This window comes from Siniperca chuatsi, linkage group LG5 (genome assembly GCF_020085105.1).
Source record: "Siniperca chuatsi isolate FFG_IHB_CAS linkage group LG5, ASM2008510v1, whole genome shotgun sequence".
NCBI lineage: Eukaryota > Metazoa > Chordata > Actinopteri > Centrarchiformes > Sinipercidae > Siniperca > Siniperca chuatsi.
Window position 1 is genome coordinate 20,751,114 of NC_058046.1, and position 18,451 is coordinate 20,769,564.

An 18,451-nucleotide genomic window follows, 5' to 3' on the forward strand; every position below is an offset into this window, starting at 1 on the left:
TATTTCAGCAAGACATCACAATCACCTTTTGTTTTATTACAATCACCTGTAGTTGTGCCACAATCATCTTTTGTTGCATCACAATCACCTTTTGTTGCGTGATGACTGTTGCAACACAGTCACCTGTTGTAGCATCACAATCACCTGTTATTGCATCACAATCACCTTTTGTTACATCACAATCACCTGTTGTATCACAATAACCTATTTTGAGGTCACAATCACCTTTTTGCATCACAGTCACCTGCTGTAGCAACACAATCACCTGTTGTTGCATCATAATTACCTGTTGTTACATCACAATCACCTGTTGTTGCATCACAATAACCTATTTTGAGGTCACAATCACCTTTTTGCATCACAGTCACCTGTGTTGTTGCATCACAGTCACCTTTTGTAACATCACAATCACCTGTTGTTGCATCATAATTACCTGTTGTTACATCAAAATCACCTTTGGTTGCATCACAGTCACCTGTTGTTGTGTCACAATCACCTGTTGTTGCATCATAATCACCATTTGTTGCATCATAATCACCTCTGGTTGCATCACAGTCACCTGTTGTTGTGTCACAATTACCTTTTGTTCATGTGTTGTATCACAATTATCTGTTGTTGCCACAATCACCTATTGTTACATCACAATCACCTGTTGTTTCATCACAGTCCCCTATTGTTGCATCAAAATCACATTTTATTCAAACATTTATTGAATTCTTTTAGGATTTCTTCATGTGGGCCCCTAAAAATACATAAAGGGCCCCAAAGCAATGAGTAACAGAGTGATAGGGTCCTGATTGGGACACTAGACATAGTGAGTATGAGCAGAAAACATTACACTAGCTCACCAAGTGCGCTGTGTTGTGTTTTTGTTTTGTTTTGGCACATAATGCATGGATAACAAACCTCAGTCTAACAAAAATTTCCCTGCTCTGTTCTTGTTTTGATTTTTAAGTTCTTGGCTTCAGCTTGATTAATGGTTTTAACATATGGATTGGCTACATCAAAGCGTTAGTAGACAGTAGTCTTCAGTGCCGCCCATGTGTCCTTTGTGAAAAGAAGAACTGTTTGTTTGTTTTTTGTTTTCCATTTAAAAAATGACTGAATGATACTCACCTTTCTGAACTGAACATTTACCCCACTCCCATGAGAAAAAGGTTTTGGGAATCCTGCAGAACAAATGCAAGACAGATGACTGGCCTTTTGCATTTGATAGGGAGTAATGTCTTAAGTTATTACCTACTTTCTGAGGATTTTAAGATTTTGTACAAACGCAAGTCAAATTACAGTAATCTTTGCTGAGGGTTCCTTATTACCAAGGTTATATTCTACAGTAATTGGAGGCAATATCTTGTCAGTCTTCCTTTACTTAATTGTTTTGTTTGGACAGTTCACTGTTTATTATATGTTTGTGTACAAAGAACAGAACAGCTTTGAGTGAGAGCTCACCCAATACATACAAATATTGTCACGTCGACTCACATGAACCTAGTCTAACCTCTCTACATACCAGCTATGTGCATTATGGTCCTGAGAAATTATACACTAGTGCTCTCTAGTGGCTGCTGGGATACTCAAGAAATATGAGACTACAGTGTGTCATTTGCACAAGCTACATCCATATAAAAAAATTACAATGTTTCCAGTGAGTAGGGAGTGTTTCTGTGAAAGTAATTTAATTCAGGAAAGAGACAGAGTGAGCACTATTGACTATGTCTACTGTTGCAAACACTGGGACATTATGCATGTACAGACTGTTCTTTCACAGCCAGGGGAGGATGGGAAGAAATGACTGCATAAAGAGAAGAGAGAGGTCATGTCATTCTGACTGGTATTTGGTCTGCCAATAATTATTCATGTTTGCAACTGAACAGGCCCTGCATGACTCAACTATATACATTAAATTGCATGCATGTGTGTGTGTGTGTGTGTGTGTGTGTGTGTGTGTGTGTGTGTGTATGTGTGTGTGTGTGTATGTGTGTGTTGAGTTAATCTCTTAATGACCTTTAACCATTTAACCTGATGACAGCTAAACAAGACATCAGTCGGCCAAACAGACTGTAGTCATTAGTGTGTGTTTGCAAGTGTGTCTGTGTGTAGAAAGTAAGCAAGAATGAAAGAAATATTGCAAATTAATAACCTTGTCACAACACATTTGAGAAAAGATTATCCACAATATCCTAAAATCTAATAAAGTAACAAAAGAGAACACCAGGGAAGAAAATGGATAGAGGGAGAGACAGAGGGAGACACAGGAGGAGGATGGGAGGGGAAAAGGACAGGTGTGCTTAAAAAAACACTCCCAGCAAGTCTGGCCAGTGTTTGAACGTACATGAACAGCAAGGGAATGGAGCTGACTGGAATAGAGAAGAAGAGTCAAAAAAGGGGTAAAGACAACAAGGCCTTTCAGTCAGAGGTAAGCTAAATATCTGAATACAGCCTAGACTTGTTTCTCAAGCTATTCTTGAATAAATTAAAAGGATTGAAAATGTTTCAGAACCCCAGCAGTCAGTTACACTAGTACACAGTACACTATAGGTAATTGTATGAAAAAAGCCTTTATTTGTACATATTTATTTCTTAAAGCGACATCTCTCTGCTGGTCTTTACTGAGTCAGACTGTTAGCTTGGGTAATCAAACAAATTTCAGGCTACTAACTTTATGCCAAGAGATTCAGATGACTGAAATAGTTTTGGGAATCGAGTTACAACAATTAGTTTTTTCTAAAAATGCTTAAAACGCAGCTTCTCTCAGCTGCACAAGGTGTTTGCCAAACAAGTAGCCTATGGTACGGTTTGGTATTCTGTGGTAATCTCCAGTGGTGTAATGTAACATTTACTCAACTACTGTACTTAAGTACAAATTTGAGGTAGGCCCTAATTGTACTTTACTCGAGTATTTCCATTTTATGCAACTTCTACTCCACCACATCTCTGAGGCAAATATTGTACTTTTTACTTCAATACATTTGTGTGACAGCTTTAGTTACTAGTTACTTTTCTGATTATAATGGTTCATACCCTTCCTGTCCAGTGAAAACCATGTATCTAAAATTAGCGCACTACAGCAGTAAAATGCAACACACACATTAATGCAGCAGTAATATTAATCCAGAAGCATCATATATAATAGTAAAATACTGACAGGGACCTTTTTTCTGCCTAATGAGTACTTGTAAATGTAGCTGAAAATACTTACATACTTTTACTTAAATAAAGTTTTGAATGCAGGACTATTACTTGTAATGGAGTATTTTCACAATGTGGTATTGCTACTTTTATTTAAGTAAAGGATCTGAGTACTTCTTCCACCACTGGTATTCTCAGTAGGATAAGTAGGCTGTTTTTAGACCTTCAATCCAATACACACCTGTACATGCAGACACATGTGCTCAGTGTGCACAAGAGAATAAGCTCTCCTTCAAGTCGCCAGTTTGCATTTAGGTTAATAAATATGTGTCACTGTGCAAGCAACCTTGTGTAAGCATGTTCTTAGTAGTATTTATCCTCAAGCCATGTGTGTGTGTGTGTGTGTGTGTGTGTGTGTGTGTGTCTGTGTGTATCTGTGTGTGTGCGTGTGCGTGTGTGACAGGAGCAGGATCAGATACACATTGATGTGGACAGTGCTTCCGAAGTTGCAGACGATCCACAGAGAAAGACAGACCAACACAACAAAAGGTTGTGTTTTTGCCAAACAAATGGCAAACTAAATCACCAGCCTTTCTCTTGTCCCTCAGATGTTGCATGTATGCCCTTTCTCCTTATCTTTCTCCTGTTTGTGTGCCTAGCTTGCTAGAGCAGAAAATGGAGGCATTCCAGGGATACTTGGCAGAGCACAAAGACCAGATCCGTCTGATTATACACCTGGTTTTAGCAGCAGGTAAAGTATCTTTGTTTGAATCTGTTAAAGTGTAACTCAGGTTTGATTAATGGTTGCAAGTCTCTGTCTGGGGAGCCTCCACATGCTAACTGTGTGTTTACATAAGCCTGAGTATCAAAGTGAAAGTTGTTTCTTAAATTTGCAGCATGAAAGAGTCTCATTAATGTTGAGATTGTTTCCACTGTTCTGTACAATTGATTTTCTTTGTTTGGTACTTTTGATTTTGCAGCCACATACTGTAGGATTAGATTTCCACATCTACGTATAGTGAAAAATCAATTTCTAGTCTTTCAGTCTGCATGTTGGCAGTTTTTTGACCTACATGCTCTGTGCCTTGGAGCAATTACATGAGCATGTGTGTGTGTGTGTGTGTGTGTGTGTGTGTGTGTGTGTGTGTGTGTGTGTGTGTGTGTGTATAGAACAGACAGAAAATAAATAATAAATAAATAAATACATTTTTTTATTTTTACTACACAATTGCTATGATTGTTGATGGAAAAATCAAGCCATGGCTTCTCAGAACACATGTGAAATACTGCACAGACACAAGAGTGTGAACACACTCACACTCAAACACACAATTACTTTTGAATGCATTTGCTAGCTCCTATAGCAGTCTTAAAAGAACAATTTGTGGCATTGTGATACTGTATTGATCCAAAGATAATAACAGAAATACTCCAGGCTATGACTTATACAGCTTGTTGTTATGTTGCTCTCAAGTCTGTCTAATAATGACCCTTTTCCATTTTATAAATATTTTAGAGATATGTCCGATTTAAAAAAAAAAACTTTATGTAACATTCTAAATAGCTGAATTTATTCTAAGAGTTGAATTGGTTAGTACTGTGAAACACCGACATCTCTACAGTTCCCACCGTTGTGTAGTTTGACTTAACATAGTACATCCTATCAAAACTCTTTGGCTGAACTTGCATTTCCAAAAGAAGTTTTGTTGATTTTCAGTATTTGTGATGACTCAAAGTTGAGTTTGCAGACCACTGGCTCAGCCAAAGAAACTAATTTCAGGTGATTAACCCTCCTACCAATTTTTGGACCTCTCAATATGAATGTTTTTTCCTCAACTACTAACCCAGTACATTTCAATCCTGTAAATACTACATATGAAATTCCATCATTCTCAGGCTAGCACAATCTGCTGTTCATGAAAATAGTACAAACCACAATGAAAATTGGGCAGAATAGTTGCATTCCTATTTCAATTCAGTTAATTTCATTTAAGTTTACAGATCAAAACGCACGGTATCATTTGATTTTTTGAAACAAAATATTTAATAATAAATTAATTAAGGAGTTTGAAATGTGAAATGATCCTTTTAACTGTTCACAAGACTTCAGACTTCATGGATAAAATTGTGTTGCATTTTGTGCCATCATCATCATCAGTACAAAAGAGTGATGGAGAACTTGTGTAGAGTCAGATTTGTCTTTTGAGACACCAGTCATCTTTTTAACTGGAGGATGTAAAGCAGCAAATTAATGAAAAGATTAGAATTGCTTAAATAAAAGAAGTATAAAATGATGTCAGCGCAGTGGGATGTAATTCACATTAATGCAAAATTTGTTTCAGGCTTCGTTGCCATAGTCATAGCGGCATGTGTCCTGAACTTTCGCCGGGCTGTCTTGCTGCTGGTCATCACCTTGGTAACCGTATTCTTCCTGGTCTGGGACTGGATGATGGAATGCTATGGCGACCGGGTGTGGGAGGAGCTCTATCCTATCAGAGACCTTCTCAGCAGAAACTGGTTTTGGATCAGATGGTGAGAAATGAGACGATGTTCAAATCTTGTTTCAGTTTTCCTACTCTGGTGTGCATCTTCCTAATCAAAGTACGGAGGGAGGCTTACTGGTCTTTTCACCATAGTGACACTGAAAAAAATGATCAACCAAGCCATCGCAGAGTCAGTGTACTAAAAACCCTTCTTATTAGCTGTAACTAATGTATATAATGTGCAAGACAGTTCAGACATGTTGAGGGTTTCTCTGTCTCCTGGCAACGACAATGTCCTCAGACTGAGGAAATTCATTGTTCGTGAAATCAGCATGAGTACTGAATTCAAACAGGGCAGGATAAAGGAAATGAGCAGTTGATGGCAAAGTGTGAGAAGAACTGCTGTGTGCTACAGTGCACATAAAGTAAGGTAATTGCTCTATCTCAAGGGCACTTCAGTCAGTTACCTCAGTAGAAAGGTGAAGCAGAGACACAATATAACAAGAACGTAACAAATTGGGTTAAATAAACATGTAACCAATGGACTTAAAGATTATTAACTTTCCTGATCATCCACCTGACTATTTCTATGTGAAAGCGGTCGGTTGTAGGGATGAATCCACAGAGAGATATCACCTGACTTTACACCCCCCCTCTTTTTTCCATAGACTTTCAGGTGATTGTTATTATTTTTTGATTTGGTTCACTCTCATAGTGTCGTTCACAGCCGCAGTAGCGAAAAACTCTAAAAACCTACTGTATGCTACCTGCCCAGTTAGCAACTAGCTGGTGAACATATTGGAGCATTTAGCAACTAAAGAGCCAGATATTTCCCTCAGGAGCTGGTGGAGACCAAAACAGAGATAAAAGAGAGTGAATATTGGACTTACTTTTGGCCAAATAATACAACTCCAAATGAATGATAATGTTGCTCCTTGTCTGCTGGGTGTATAACTAGGTAATTGTTTCCTAACAAATTCACCATATCAAGGTGATTATATCAGTCTATGTCAGTAAGTAATTATGTCAGTGTTGTGTTTACAGCTTGTATCTGTGGCCAAACAATCAGTTAATGCAGGTTTAGGTATGAATAAGACAAAAAGGAAAGGGTAAATAAAATGAAGGGGTAAATGTCTTTGGGACTCTCTCTGTAGCCCTTTGCTGGTTTTATAGCTCTCCTTATAAATCGCTCGCTTCCAGCTAAACACAACTTTATACACAGTGGTTGATATAAATGGTCTAATTTCCTTGACTCAAGAGTTAATACAGGAAAAGCCTGAGAAAGCTGCTATAAGACATCTACTAACTGGCACCATCTTAAAAATGTTGTTGACTGAGTGGCTATCTACACAGTCTAATCCCCTTCTCAGCAGTGAACCAGCTGAATATATGGGAACGCTTTCTTATGAAAGAGAGGGAATGCTCTTTTTGCCCTGTAACTTCTTTACAACATACTTGCCTTCTTCTTGCCAATATATTACACGTTACAATTGCACAGTCTTTGTTCTTCTCTCTCATCCTTCCTACACTTCCCTCTCCCTGCCTTCTCTCTCTCTCTCTCTCTCTCCAGGATAATATCTGTGTTACTGTTGGTGGCTGTGGTGTGCTGGCTGGCACTGGACACAGCCCAGCGAGGGACCAGACAGATTGTGTCTTTCTTTGGTTTGCTGCTCTTAATCTTCTTAATGCTGTTGTTCTCCAAACACCCATTCAGGGTAAGGGATGCACATACAAACACACACACACACTCTGACAAATATATTTTTCATCATGTATGTACATACGTATGTGCTTGCAGTGGTCTTGGCAAACTTTGCTATGTGGGATCGGGCTACAGTTTGTCTTTGGTCTGCTGATCCTCAGGACCAGATTTGGCTTAGGTGCACTGCAGTGGTTTGGAAAACAAGCAGAGGTACACAGAGGTTCCTTTTTTCATTTCCTTCTTTCCTTCTTTTGTTTCCTTCTTTGTTTCCTTGTGTCCTTCTTTTGTTTTCTACTCTGCCAGCATAAAAGTCTATTGTTGTTTTTGGTAAATTTGGGGATTTATAGGTTACTGTAGCTCTGAAACATTCACAAACATGTCTGCTGCAGGTATACATTTGAAGCGTAGATTATTTACATTTAATTTACATTACATACATTTATGTTACATAAAAAGATACAATCAGTTTCTTCAAAACGTTCTGTTTCTGTTGCTAACCATTCAAAATGTCCTCCACACAGATTTTTATGTCATTCACAGATGTTGGGTCTAAGTTTGTGTTTGGTGCCAGTTACACAGAACACTTCTTCGTCTTCAAGGTATGACACACATGAGTATGATGCACACAAACACGAGAATAAAAATTTCTCTGTTTACGTGGACATTATTACCAAGTTATTTTGGGCTATCAAGGTTATGTGTTTGGGCATGTAAACATCATGTAAAAGTTTCTGATCACTGTCTGTCATGTATGCAGGTGCCTCATTAGCTCAAGCTACAGTAGTAGTTGGTCAGTAGGCTACATAGGGATATGAATAACAAGGTTTCTCATTTTCACTCTAATGTGATCAAAACCAGGATGAGACTCAAAATAAGGACACTAGTACCAGGACACATGTACATACTCAATAATATTAAGGATGATGATGATAATTGTGGACTCTCTCCAGGTGATGCCTATATTGGTTTTTTTAAGCTCTGTCATCTCCATCCTCTACTACATTGGCTTCATGCCCTGGCTTGTTTGCAAGGTGAGGAAATGGCGGTGCATGGATGGAGAGAAATATCTGAAGCCAAACCAATTATTTCCAATTATTTCAAACCATTTATTTTTAAAGCACCTGTCATGTAAGAAATAAAGTTTAAGGAATACAAGACAAATATTGACTGCTCAAAGTAATTAGTAGAAATCAGCATAATGCCATAATGAGGACCAATATTTTTTTTATTTGTATATTTTATATTAGCATTTGCTACAGTTCAGTTATATTCCTTTGATTTTTCCCCAGATTGGATTCATAATGCAGGTTACCATGGGAACGTCTCCAGCGGAATCTATGGCTGCAGCTGGAAATATATTCTTGGGACAGGTAAACAACTGTTTAAAACAAATATATTAATCTGTAAATCCACTAGTTTTATCCACTAGTTCCTCTACTAGGATTACAGAGCGCCATGCATTTGCATCTAAAAGCTACAAACCACACATTTGAAGACAGCGAGGTGAAGATTCTAAGTAGAGAGAAGAGTTGGTTTGAACGGGGCGTCAAGGAAGCCATTTTTGTGAAAAAAGAGAACCCCTCTTTGAACAGAAATGGTGGTCTGAGATTCAATCTGCCCAAAGTCTATCACAGTGTATTAACACCTTGGTCACGCCAATCACATGCTAATCAGGTACTTAACAGTGATGAAGTAGGTGCAGCCAGAAAACAATAGGCCTGATTACTGATTACTGGGCCATCTTGGAAACAATTAGGTCAGTTTCAGGTGAAACTAGCTATTAACAGATACTCAGGTAGATTCCTTCCTGAGGGCAGGGCTTATTTAACACAGAGTAGCTTAAATTTCTAGTTCCCGTCCCATTTTTTTCACAATTGAGAATGACTTCCAGATGGAAGCCGAAACGTCTTGATTCTGAAACCTTTTCTACGATAATTCCACTAGTTCCAAATCAACCCAGCCCTTGTCCTTATTTCTCTCTTTCAGACAGAGTCACCTCTCTTGATTCGTCCATTCATCAGTGGGCTAACTCATTCTGAGATCCATGCTGTGATGACAGGAGGTTTTGCTAGCATCTCTGGAACCATTTTGGGAGCCTTTATCTCCTTTGGGGTGAGGACGCAGATGCAGGGGAGGGAGGGGAGGAGAGAGGAGGTGAAGATGGCACTGAGGTTATCACTACTTAAGGGACAGTTCACCCCAAAATACATATTTTTCCTCTTACCTGTAATCCATCTAGATTGTTTTGGTATGAGTTGCTGAGTTTTGGAGATATCAGCCATAGAGATGTCTGCCTTTTTTTATATAATGGAACTAGATGACACTCGGTTTGTGGTGCTCAAAGAACTTGTTGTGAACTGCTCACAACAAGGTCTTGGATTATCTTGAGCACCGGGTCATGATTTCTGGAAAGAGACAAAAAAAAAAAACAGCTTTCAAAAATGCAGATATATCTACGTCCGATATCCCCAAAACTCAGCAACTCACACCTTATTATTATTGTTCTAGATGGAACTAGATGGATCAATAACACTACAGGTAAAAGGAAAAATATGTATTTTTGATTTTTGGAAAGAGGTTATTTAAGAAAATGCTAAATATTAAAGATGAAAGTTCAGTTTGTTGTCATCAACAATTGAGTTGTTTAAAAAAGTGATGTTTGTCAATAAGCAAAAAATGAATGATGGAGTTTCCCTGAAGAGTTATCAAGATTCCCTCTTTTATTAACCATTTCAGTGCCAGGTTGTGAATGCCTGTGATTTACCTGTAGAGTGAGTTCCTAAACCAACCCACAATTAACTTTGTGTGTTTGTGACACAATTTTTATGACAACCAAAGCACAACTTCAAGCAGGAACACATTTTTAAAGTTTAGAAAGTTATAGGAATAACAACAAGGCTGATATAAGACAAAACAACTTTAGGAACACTGAACATTTTTCATTCCTGGTCAAAGGACTTGAGCAGGTTATTTAGTGTCAACTTCAAAACTTAACAGACTCTTGACTGACCTGATTACCTGAAAGTGCACATAGGACTTTAACAGCTCTGTCAAGACGTGAATGGTGAGGACTAAATATATATCTTGCTTATGTGTCTGTCTTTTGAGGTTGAGGCAACACACTTGTTGACAGCATCAGTGATGTCTGCTCCAGCCTCCCTGGCCATCGCCAAGACATTCTGGCCTGAAACAGAGACCCCACGTGTAACAGCCAGTCATGACTTCAAAATGGACCAAGGGTAGGAGAGGACAGAATAAATAAACATATGTAAAAATCCACACAATACGAACTTTAAAAAATGTTGAAGATCTGTTTTATTCAAGCATCTCTCATCTTTCCTGAAATGCTATCCCCCCTTTGATCAATCCCTAAATCTGTTCATTATTTGTCTTAATCCTCCTATCTGCCCTTACTTCTCTCTGATAGCTTGTATGCCTTCGACCTATTCATTTTTAAGGATTATCACAATTCTAGTTCAGATTTATTAAAAGCTTACCAAAAATAATTTAGGTTTGTTACAAATGTTACATTATAGATCATTGAGACGGCATTTTTTTTTATCTCCACAAAATTTCTGATACTGTAAGACACAAAGAATTGAAGACATACTTTATATTCATGGAAAATATCTCTCATCAGTGATTAGGCAAATACACTATGAAAACAACTGCTCTTGTGGCCACACAGTGTGATGGTGTCACAATTATGTAAAATTGTTTTTGGCAAAAATAGAAAGTTGTATATGAGCTTAAAATGCACTTAAAGTAAAAACATTTTTACCAATAGAAAGAACTGCTATAGCTTTTTATATTTTGCATGCCATGCATAAAGTATGGGAGAACAGAATTTGAATAGTAGGAGTGTAAATTTATGCACATCACATGTAGGCAACCCCTGCACATTGACTCCAAACCACAAATGTATTTAAATAGACAACATTTCAATCAGTCAAACTGTTTAAAAATAGTGGGTGCAAACAATTTGACCTGACAAAGATCTGAGCAGGAACCAAATATTGTATGTTCAAATAAATTTGTGTTTTGTTATCTACATTTGTTATCTACTAAGCTGAAGGATCTATAGAACTACAGTGCCAACCACATTATTTCAAATGTCATCAGCACCAGTGTGTTGATGATGCTGTGCTATTTTGATAAGATGCTAGGGGATTGAGTGTTACATAACCATTCAAATGTTGCCTATGTCTCTTAGAGAGAGTAAGAATGTGTTGGAGGCGGCATCCCAAGGTGCATCTTATGCTGTGGCTTTAGCGGCCAACATTGTTGTCAACCTCGTGGCCTTCCTGGCACTATTGGCGTTTTTCGATGCTGTTCTCTCCTGGCTGGGCGGGACGTTGGACTGTCCACAGCTCAGCTTCTCGGTGATGGTCACAAACTGACACTCAAACACTCGCACACCAACTCTCTGACATACTTACTGTAAATATATTCAAACATTGACCCATTTATATGTACTCACTCTTCTCTTTCTGTCTCTCCTTTAGCTTATCTGCTCCTACGTGTTCATGCCTCTCTCCTTCATGATGGGTGTTTCCTGGGAGGACAGTTTCATTGTTGCTGAGCTGATTGGCATAAAAACATTTCTCAATGAGTTTGTGGCCTATCAGAAGTTGTCAGAGTTAATTAAGAGGCGGAAAGCAGGTGGGCCAGAATATGTGGACAACATAAAGCAGTATATTTCTGTGAGTCTCACTCATCATATCTTGTGTATTCATTCTTGTTTTTGTTCAGATTGTCATTGTCTTTTTCTTTTTTTTCTTTTTTTTTACAGTTTGAGCATAAATAAGTAGCTAACTAATTGGTCCAATAAGAGAGTATTATTTAGTGATAACAATCAGCCGTTGTTGGACCAGTGGGAGATAAAAGCCAGTGTGGAAGGGCTTTTAGTCAATATTATTATCCACAATGTTATTGCCTCATTAGATCATTTTATTTCTCTAATGAATGTCTCAATGGTGATAGACAAACAGTGTTTAGTAAAAAAAAAATATTGAGGCTTTAAGAGAAGTACTGTAAGTTTAAGAGCTTGTTTACTTGAATTAAGTAAGCCTAAGCCTATCACAGTCAGCCAAGGTGGGTGCTGTTTACTTGTTTCTTCTCAGCTCCAAAAAGGCTTCAAAGCACTATGGAGCAAAGTTTTTATGAAAGATTCTGTTTTTTACTTAAACGATCAGATGACCAAAATTTCCCCACTCTCCTGGTGGTGTGTAACCTTGCAGTTATTTTTAAATTTTACTTGCAGAAATTTAGGGTATCCATCACCCCAATAAAGTGGAGGTAAATGGTATATTTCATTATAATTTTTTGTGTTCACACCATTGAAAAATGGCATTATACATGTACAAAATTATCATTCAGAACCTGGCCAGATAAAACTTCCATGGGTGGATACCATCAGGGGAAAGTGAGAAAATATGTTTTGTCTTGATTTGGGCAAACCAACACTGTAAAATGTTTTTAAAATGTTTGGAAATTGAACAGGCATATGACCCCATTTCAGGTATATTGCAATATGATTGGATGGTCTGAACTCAGGCTTGCAGATATAATCTGGTGTAAACCACACTGACCACACACTCTTTATCAGTAAAATTGTGTGAACATACATGGTCTTAGTTGATAAAACCACATTGGTCTATGCACCATTAGAGAAGACAAATGGCATATCATTTGAAATGATCAACTTTTGGTGAAAAATGTAGAACTGGCTTATAATAATTGCATATAACTGAACAAGGAATCTTTCAAATGCCATCTAGTTGTGTTTTTGCCTTCAACAGCTACATATGACGTAGGAAACACATGTAGGGATCCAAGTATAATGTAATACAGGCATCAAAGTTGAAGTCTGTTTGGATATTTTTTTCACTTCATTATGTTTCCTCCTTCAGGTCCACTCTGAAAGCATTGCAACCTACGCTTTGTGTGGATTTTCCAACTTTGCTTCCCTGGGGATGTTGGTTGGAGTGCTGTGTGAGTGCCACCTCATGAGCTGTTAGCAAGGCTGAGCAAAAACGGCAACAGACAAACAGGAAAATTAAAGATCACAAAGTTGCTGGCTGGTGTCATATGCTGCTACATTTTGATAGTGAAATGTTTCCCTGATTGAGTAAACATCATTTAAATTCAGCACTAAATTGTCACAAATGTAAAAACCAAAAACAGCTTGAAACAAAGCACACAGCACTAGATACAATCTCTGCCACACACATACTGTAGAAGTGTACAGGATGAAAATTCAAAGAGTTTTTTTGGTGGATGGCACGAGTGGGAGTAAGTGGTGAGGAATCTATCTGTTACATTTAAGTTACACTGTGTGGGCTGAATGAGAAGTTAAGTCTGTTTCATTTAGCCTGTGGCTGCCTCATAGCCTGGAAATCAAAAGGAAAGTCAGATAATTCTCAAAACACACATAACATCAGCAAATTTCCAAAACATAATGAATTCACTCATAACAACCGTCAACAGATGCCAAGTGTGAATGTGCATGCTTTTGCAAATGTCAAAAGAAGGATGGCACTGAAAAAGACCTTGTATGCTCAACAAAAGCCTACCTGGATGATTAAAGATGTAAAAACAAAACCTGTCATGATCCTGCTAGTCTTCCCCTTGTTTTCCTGTTTTTTCCCCTGCCCTGTGTTCCTGTGAGTCCTCTGTTGGGTTTGTCTGTGTTTGTGGGGGGGACCCATTCCTAAGAAATGTGAAATGAGGGGTCAAGATTTGCAAGTACTAGTTGCAAAATAACTACAAAAGCAAGAGAGCGTAAATTGGAAAAAGACAATGGCAATTTGTGGCAATTTTGGCTACATGAAGCAAATAGTTATTTACAGATTAGATTCTTCAGATGCTACAAGTTGAACAGTCATAATTTTCAATTCCCTTGACATGTCAGATGAATGGCCATTCTTGATAATTGCATGTTGAAATTAAATCTCTGTGTAGCACAAAAAATTAAACCATTTTTTAAGAGAATAGTGACTTTCAGTTTGTTGTTCCTTCTTTTTTGATATAAAACCTGATCATATATTGTATACTGAATGAATTGTTGTGGTGGTTTCTTTTGTTGCTGTGTGTTGTCTTAACATTATTGTTACCTACCTCTTGCTGTTAAAGTTTTGTTTGCATTCTTTTGTCTTACATATGTTATATTTGTGCTTTTTCCAGCGACCATGGCTCCAGATAGACGGACTGAAATCTCCAGCTGTGGCCTCAGAGCTCTGATTGCAGGCAGCGTCTCTTGTTTCATGACAGCATGTATTGCAGGTGCCTATTCACTCTTCTTTGCCTCTGTCATTTATCTACATAGTGTATGTTCATGTCCATGTTAGGCCTCATTCAAACAGTGGGGTTCTCATCCTGACTGCACCTTGCAGAAACAAAATTACATGGACATTGTAGCCAGTTTCTAACATTATTTTTTACTTATTTAATGCTACACTTAATTCCTCCAATGAGAATTAAGTTGATGCCATCATAGCATTTAATATCTAATTTAGGTCTGACACCAATAGCCATGAGCGGATTTTGAGGCTCAGATATGTACAGTAAAAGGTCCCCCACCCTCCTATATATGAGCAAGACAATGCGTCTGTGTTGTTTATAATGGTTTTGTGCAAGTTTTTTGTAATTTTTTTGTGTCTTTCAGTGATATTTTGCAGGTTAAACAAAACTCTCAAGTGCTGCTGTTGGTTCAAAAGCTGCACCTGAAATTCAGTATTTAGTTCACGCTGGAGATGAAGAGTCTCTCTGACTCCTGTCCAAAGCTTCCTGCCACAGCAGACCCACACTGACACTCCTCGACACAGATATTATACTAAATACTACAGCATACTATACAAAATAATACAGGAAGCCATCAAAAAGATGCAGGTTCTCTTTTCTTTAAGCAGAGCTATTGTGCTGTCAAACTGATTTAAATTGCTTTACTGATTTTACTGTATTTAAATAAAATGTTACTGCAGCCTCAGTATGCTGTACAGCCGCAATATGAAGGAAAAAACTGTATTTGTTTGGCAGATACTCCAAAAGACTGATTAGTAGCAAAAACACATGATCAGGTGATCTCTAGTTTTAACTGACTTACCAACAAGAAATGTTAACAGTCACTTTAAACAGAGGCTCCTGCTGAGGGGCCCCCTGACTGCTTGGGCCCCTGGGTATGGGCCCGTTCAGTAATCCATCCATGCATAAAACATGTATTATATTTCAAATATTTCCTTATTACGTAAATATTACTTAAAGTTTGTGTCCGTTTAAGTAAATTACTGCCTCATTCTCCAAAACTGAGATATATCTACTGGGTTTTAAGTGAGAATGCATTCATGCAATCATTTTATGACAAAAGCCAGAGACAGCAGAATTCTCAGATAAGATTTTAATCACAATATTTAGAGTATATTGTCATGAATATTCACACCTCTAAGTCATCTTAATAACACAGCCACACTATGTGCTAACATGGCAAACATATACTGTACTGGTCTATCACTCACATGTTGACTTTGTCCTTTCACCAGCTATATTTTTAACAGCTACATAAGAGTTATTCTAGCTTTTCAGCATTGGAGGTCATTACTCACAATTGTAAATTTATTTAATTGAAAACTCAAGTCATAGCCAGAGATGCAAGATTCTTAAACTACAAAACTAAAGCTTTTAAATAGTTTAATTTTTCACAGCGTTAAGTAAAGTGGTCAGAATTATTCATTTGACACACCGGTTCAGTAACAGCATCTAACAGTTTCTTCTCAAGTAACTTGTCATTATCTACTAAACACATAGTCTTTGCTTAAGTTATTCAGTAACTTCTACTAGCTATTGATTAGCAGTTAGGTCCTGATTTGTTATTTACTCATTTGTTGGTGATTACTCAGGAGTTTGTGATTTTATTGTGAAGTGTTGCCATATATATGAAAATATTCAAAGACTCCTCTTACATTTTGCAATGAATGCAATATATTTTCATTTTTCTTCAATAACACATTACAAAATATTCTGACCACAAACAGCTGTGGCCATAAATATTTCTCTGTCATTAAAGTAATATATACAGTACATAAAAATCTATAGATTTTAAAATGTTAAAGTAAATTACACTAATACATTATACACTAATTCCAATTTCAGTTTCACTTTTAAATTTTCTGTCTGTTAGCTCTTTTACATTTCTAAATACATGCTGAAATGATTGTGAGAGCAATGTTTAACTGATCTAAGTAATTAAAAGAATGTGTATAAATTGAATATTATCAACACAATATATATCCTGTCACCCAAGTGTTTTTAGGCTGTTTATGATGCTCTGTGGGTTTCTAGGTATGTTGTACATCCCTGATGTTCACTGTCCAAATTTCCTGAGCACAGAGTTTATCAATACCAGTGTAACCAGCAGCTCACAACTGGTCACCTGCTGCACACAACTTTATAACAGGTGTGTGTGTGTGTGTGTGTGTGTCTGTCTGTCAGTACCTGTGTGTTATTATAATTAGTTGATGGTTCTACCTATCTTGTTTGTTTTTTTTTACATTTGGAATAACTGTTTCCCAGTTACCATATATTTGCTGTTCTGCTGTGTATTTACTCAGCATCGTTCACCCAGCTACAAAGCTATTTCATTTTCTCTGTGCAGTCATAAATACATCACAAACGTTAGCTTTTTGGAATGAATACAGCTGATGGGATGGAGAAGAGAGATGCTGTGATTCAGTGTGTGTGCGTTTTATTTGCAGTGTGACAGTATACGAGCCGTGGAACGTGACGATCGGAGAAGGATTCAGTCAGCGCAGTCTACAACGCTGCTGCAGACTCACACCCCCTTCACACTTCAACTGCAGCTTGGTGCTTTGAATCACTGTGAACAAAAACACACATCAATAGTAGTTTTAAATGTGAATATTTCAAATGTTTTAAGATTTAGACTTGATTTTTTTTTTTAAATAAAATTCATTTTAGTGCACATGAGATGGAGTGATCATTTTTGAATGTTTAAGTGCAATGGTTTGTATGCACCATGGATATAAAAAATAATAATTTAATAATATATCTAAATTAATTTTACAGTGTACCCCACTCAATTCTATTTGTATATACAGTATATATGCAGGCAGGTGTATGTAAGTAGAAGTATACGTATGTGGGTATACTATACATGTAATGCATGAATGTATATGTGTATATATGATACATACAGTATGGAAGCTGTATGTATTGCATGTATCTCTACGTTTCTCATTTGAGACATGAACACGTAGGACACTTTTTTTAAATTATATTATCTGCCCAGATAATCACACACAAAGCTCAATTCCACGTGAGGTTCTTGTATTATCCCCACTAATATCTCTTTATTTTATTAACAGTAGATTAATACTTGCATTGTTTTTGTTTGTTTTGCATTGTTAAAGTCACATTGAAATGGTACTAATACTAACTTGATTACTCATATTACTTATATATATTATTTTATTTCATGTATCGATTTCATTATCTATATTATTCTATTAATTAATATTGTTATTCACATTATTTCTGTTCATTTCATTCCTTAACATTGTCTTTCATAATCGTAATTGTGCGTTGGCAACACATGTCAAATGCCATGCTAATAAAGCCTATTCAAGTGAATTGAACTGAATTGAAAAAATTATACAAAGTAGCTTCGTATTTGAGCATCCAGTCAGTAGCTGAGATTTTTCCAGAACTGAGAAGTTTATGAAGACTTAGTCATTCAGTTTATTGGATATCAAGTAGTAGTAAGTGAAAGGCAACTGGAATGTGGTTGAAAGTAAAGTGCATTCACTCTACTGCACTACATTTCAGAGGCAAATATGGTACTTTTTTTACTCCACAACATTTATTTGAGACCTTTAGTTATCAATTACTTTTCAGATTCAGATTAATGATACACAATATAATCAACAAATAAATTATGATGCATTAAAGAGTAAGATTTTAGACTTCCCCGGGGGGGGGGGGTTCACAAGCTACCCGGCAGTATATAAAGTACTTGTAACAGAGTATTTCTACACTGTGGCATTACTACTTTTACTGAAGTCAAAGATCTGAGTACTTCTTCTACCACTGCTTTTTTTTATATGTAGGCCTTTATTTACCTGTA

At 37.1% G+C, this 18,451-nt stretch overlaps 1 protein-coding gene across 6 annotated transcripts; it reads left to right on the forward strand.

The window, feature by feature from the left end:
• The first annotated feature begins 709 nt into the window (after window positions 1-709).
• LOC122876205 (solute carrier family 28 member 3-like) lies at window positions 710-17,295 on the forward strand. Of its 6 annotated transcripts, XM_044196238.1 has the most exons (17): window positions 2,046-2,416; window positions 3,593-3,678; window positions 3,789-3,880; window positions 5,472-5,661; window positions 7,183-7,327; window positions 7,411-7,524; window positions 7,836-7,913; window positions 8,265-8,345; window positions 8,604-8,684; window positions 9,301-9,426; window positions 10,423-10,553; window positions 11,528-11,696; window positions 11,820-12,017; window positions 13,227-13,308; window positions 14,500-14,598; window positions 16,651-16,765; window positions 17,064-17,295. In XM_044196238.1, exons 1-17 carry the CDS (start codon window positions 2,333-2,335, stop codon window positions 17,179-17,181), a joined length of 1,989 nt encoding a protein of 662 aa, XP_044052173.1. In that variant the 5' UTR covers window positions 2,046-2,332; the 3' UTR covers window positions 17,182-17,295. The 6 variants fall into 6 exon arrangements, with proteins under 6 accessions (XP_044052177.1, XP_044052175.1, XP_044052174.1 ...); XM_044196240.1 differs by lacking the exon at window positions 3,593-3,678 and having other exon boundaries at window positions 2,026-2,416; window positions 7,855-7,913; XM_044196239.1 differs by lacking the exon at window positions 8,265-8,345 and having other exon boundaries at window positions 2,044-2,416.
• The last annotated feature ends 1,156 nt before the right edge of the window (window positions 17,296-18,451 follow it).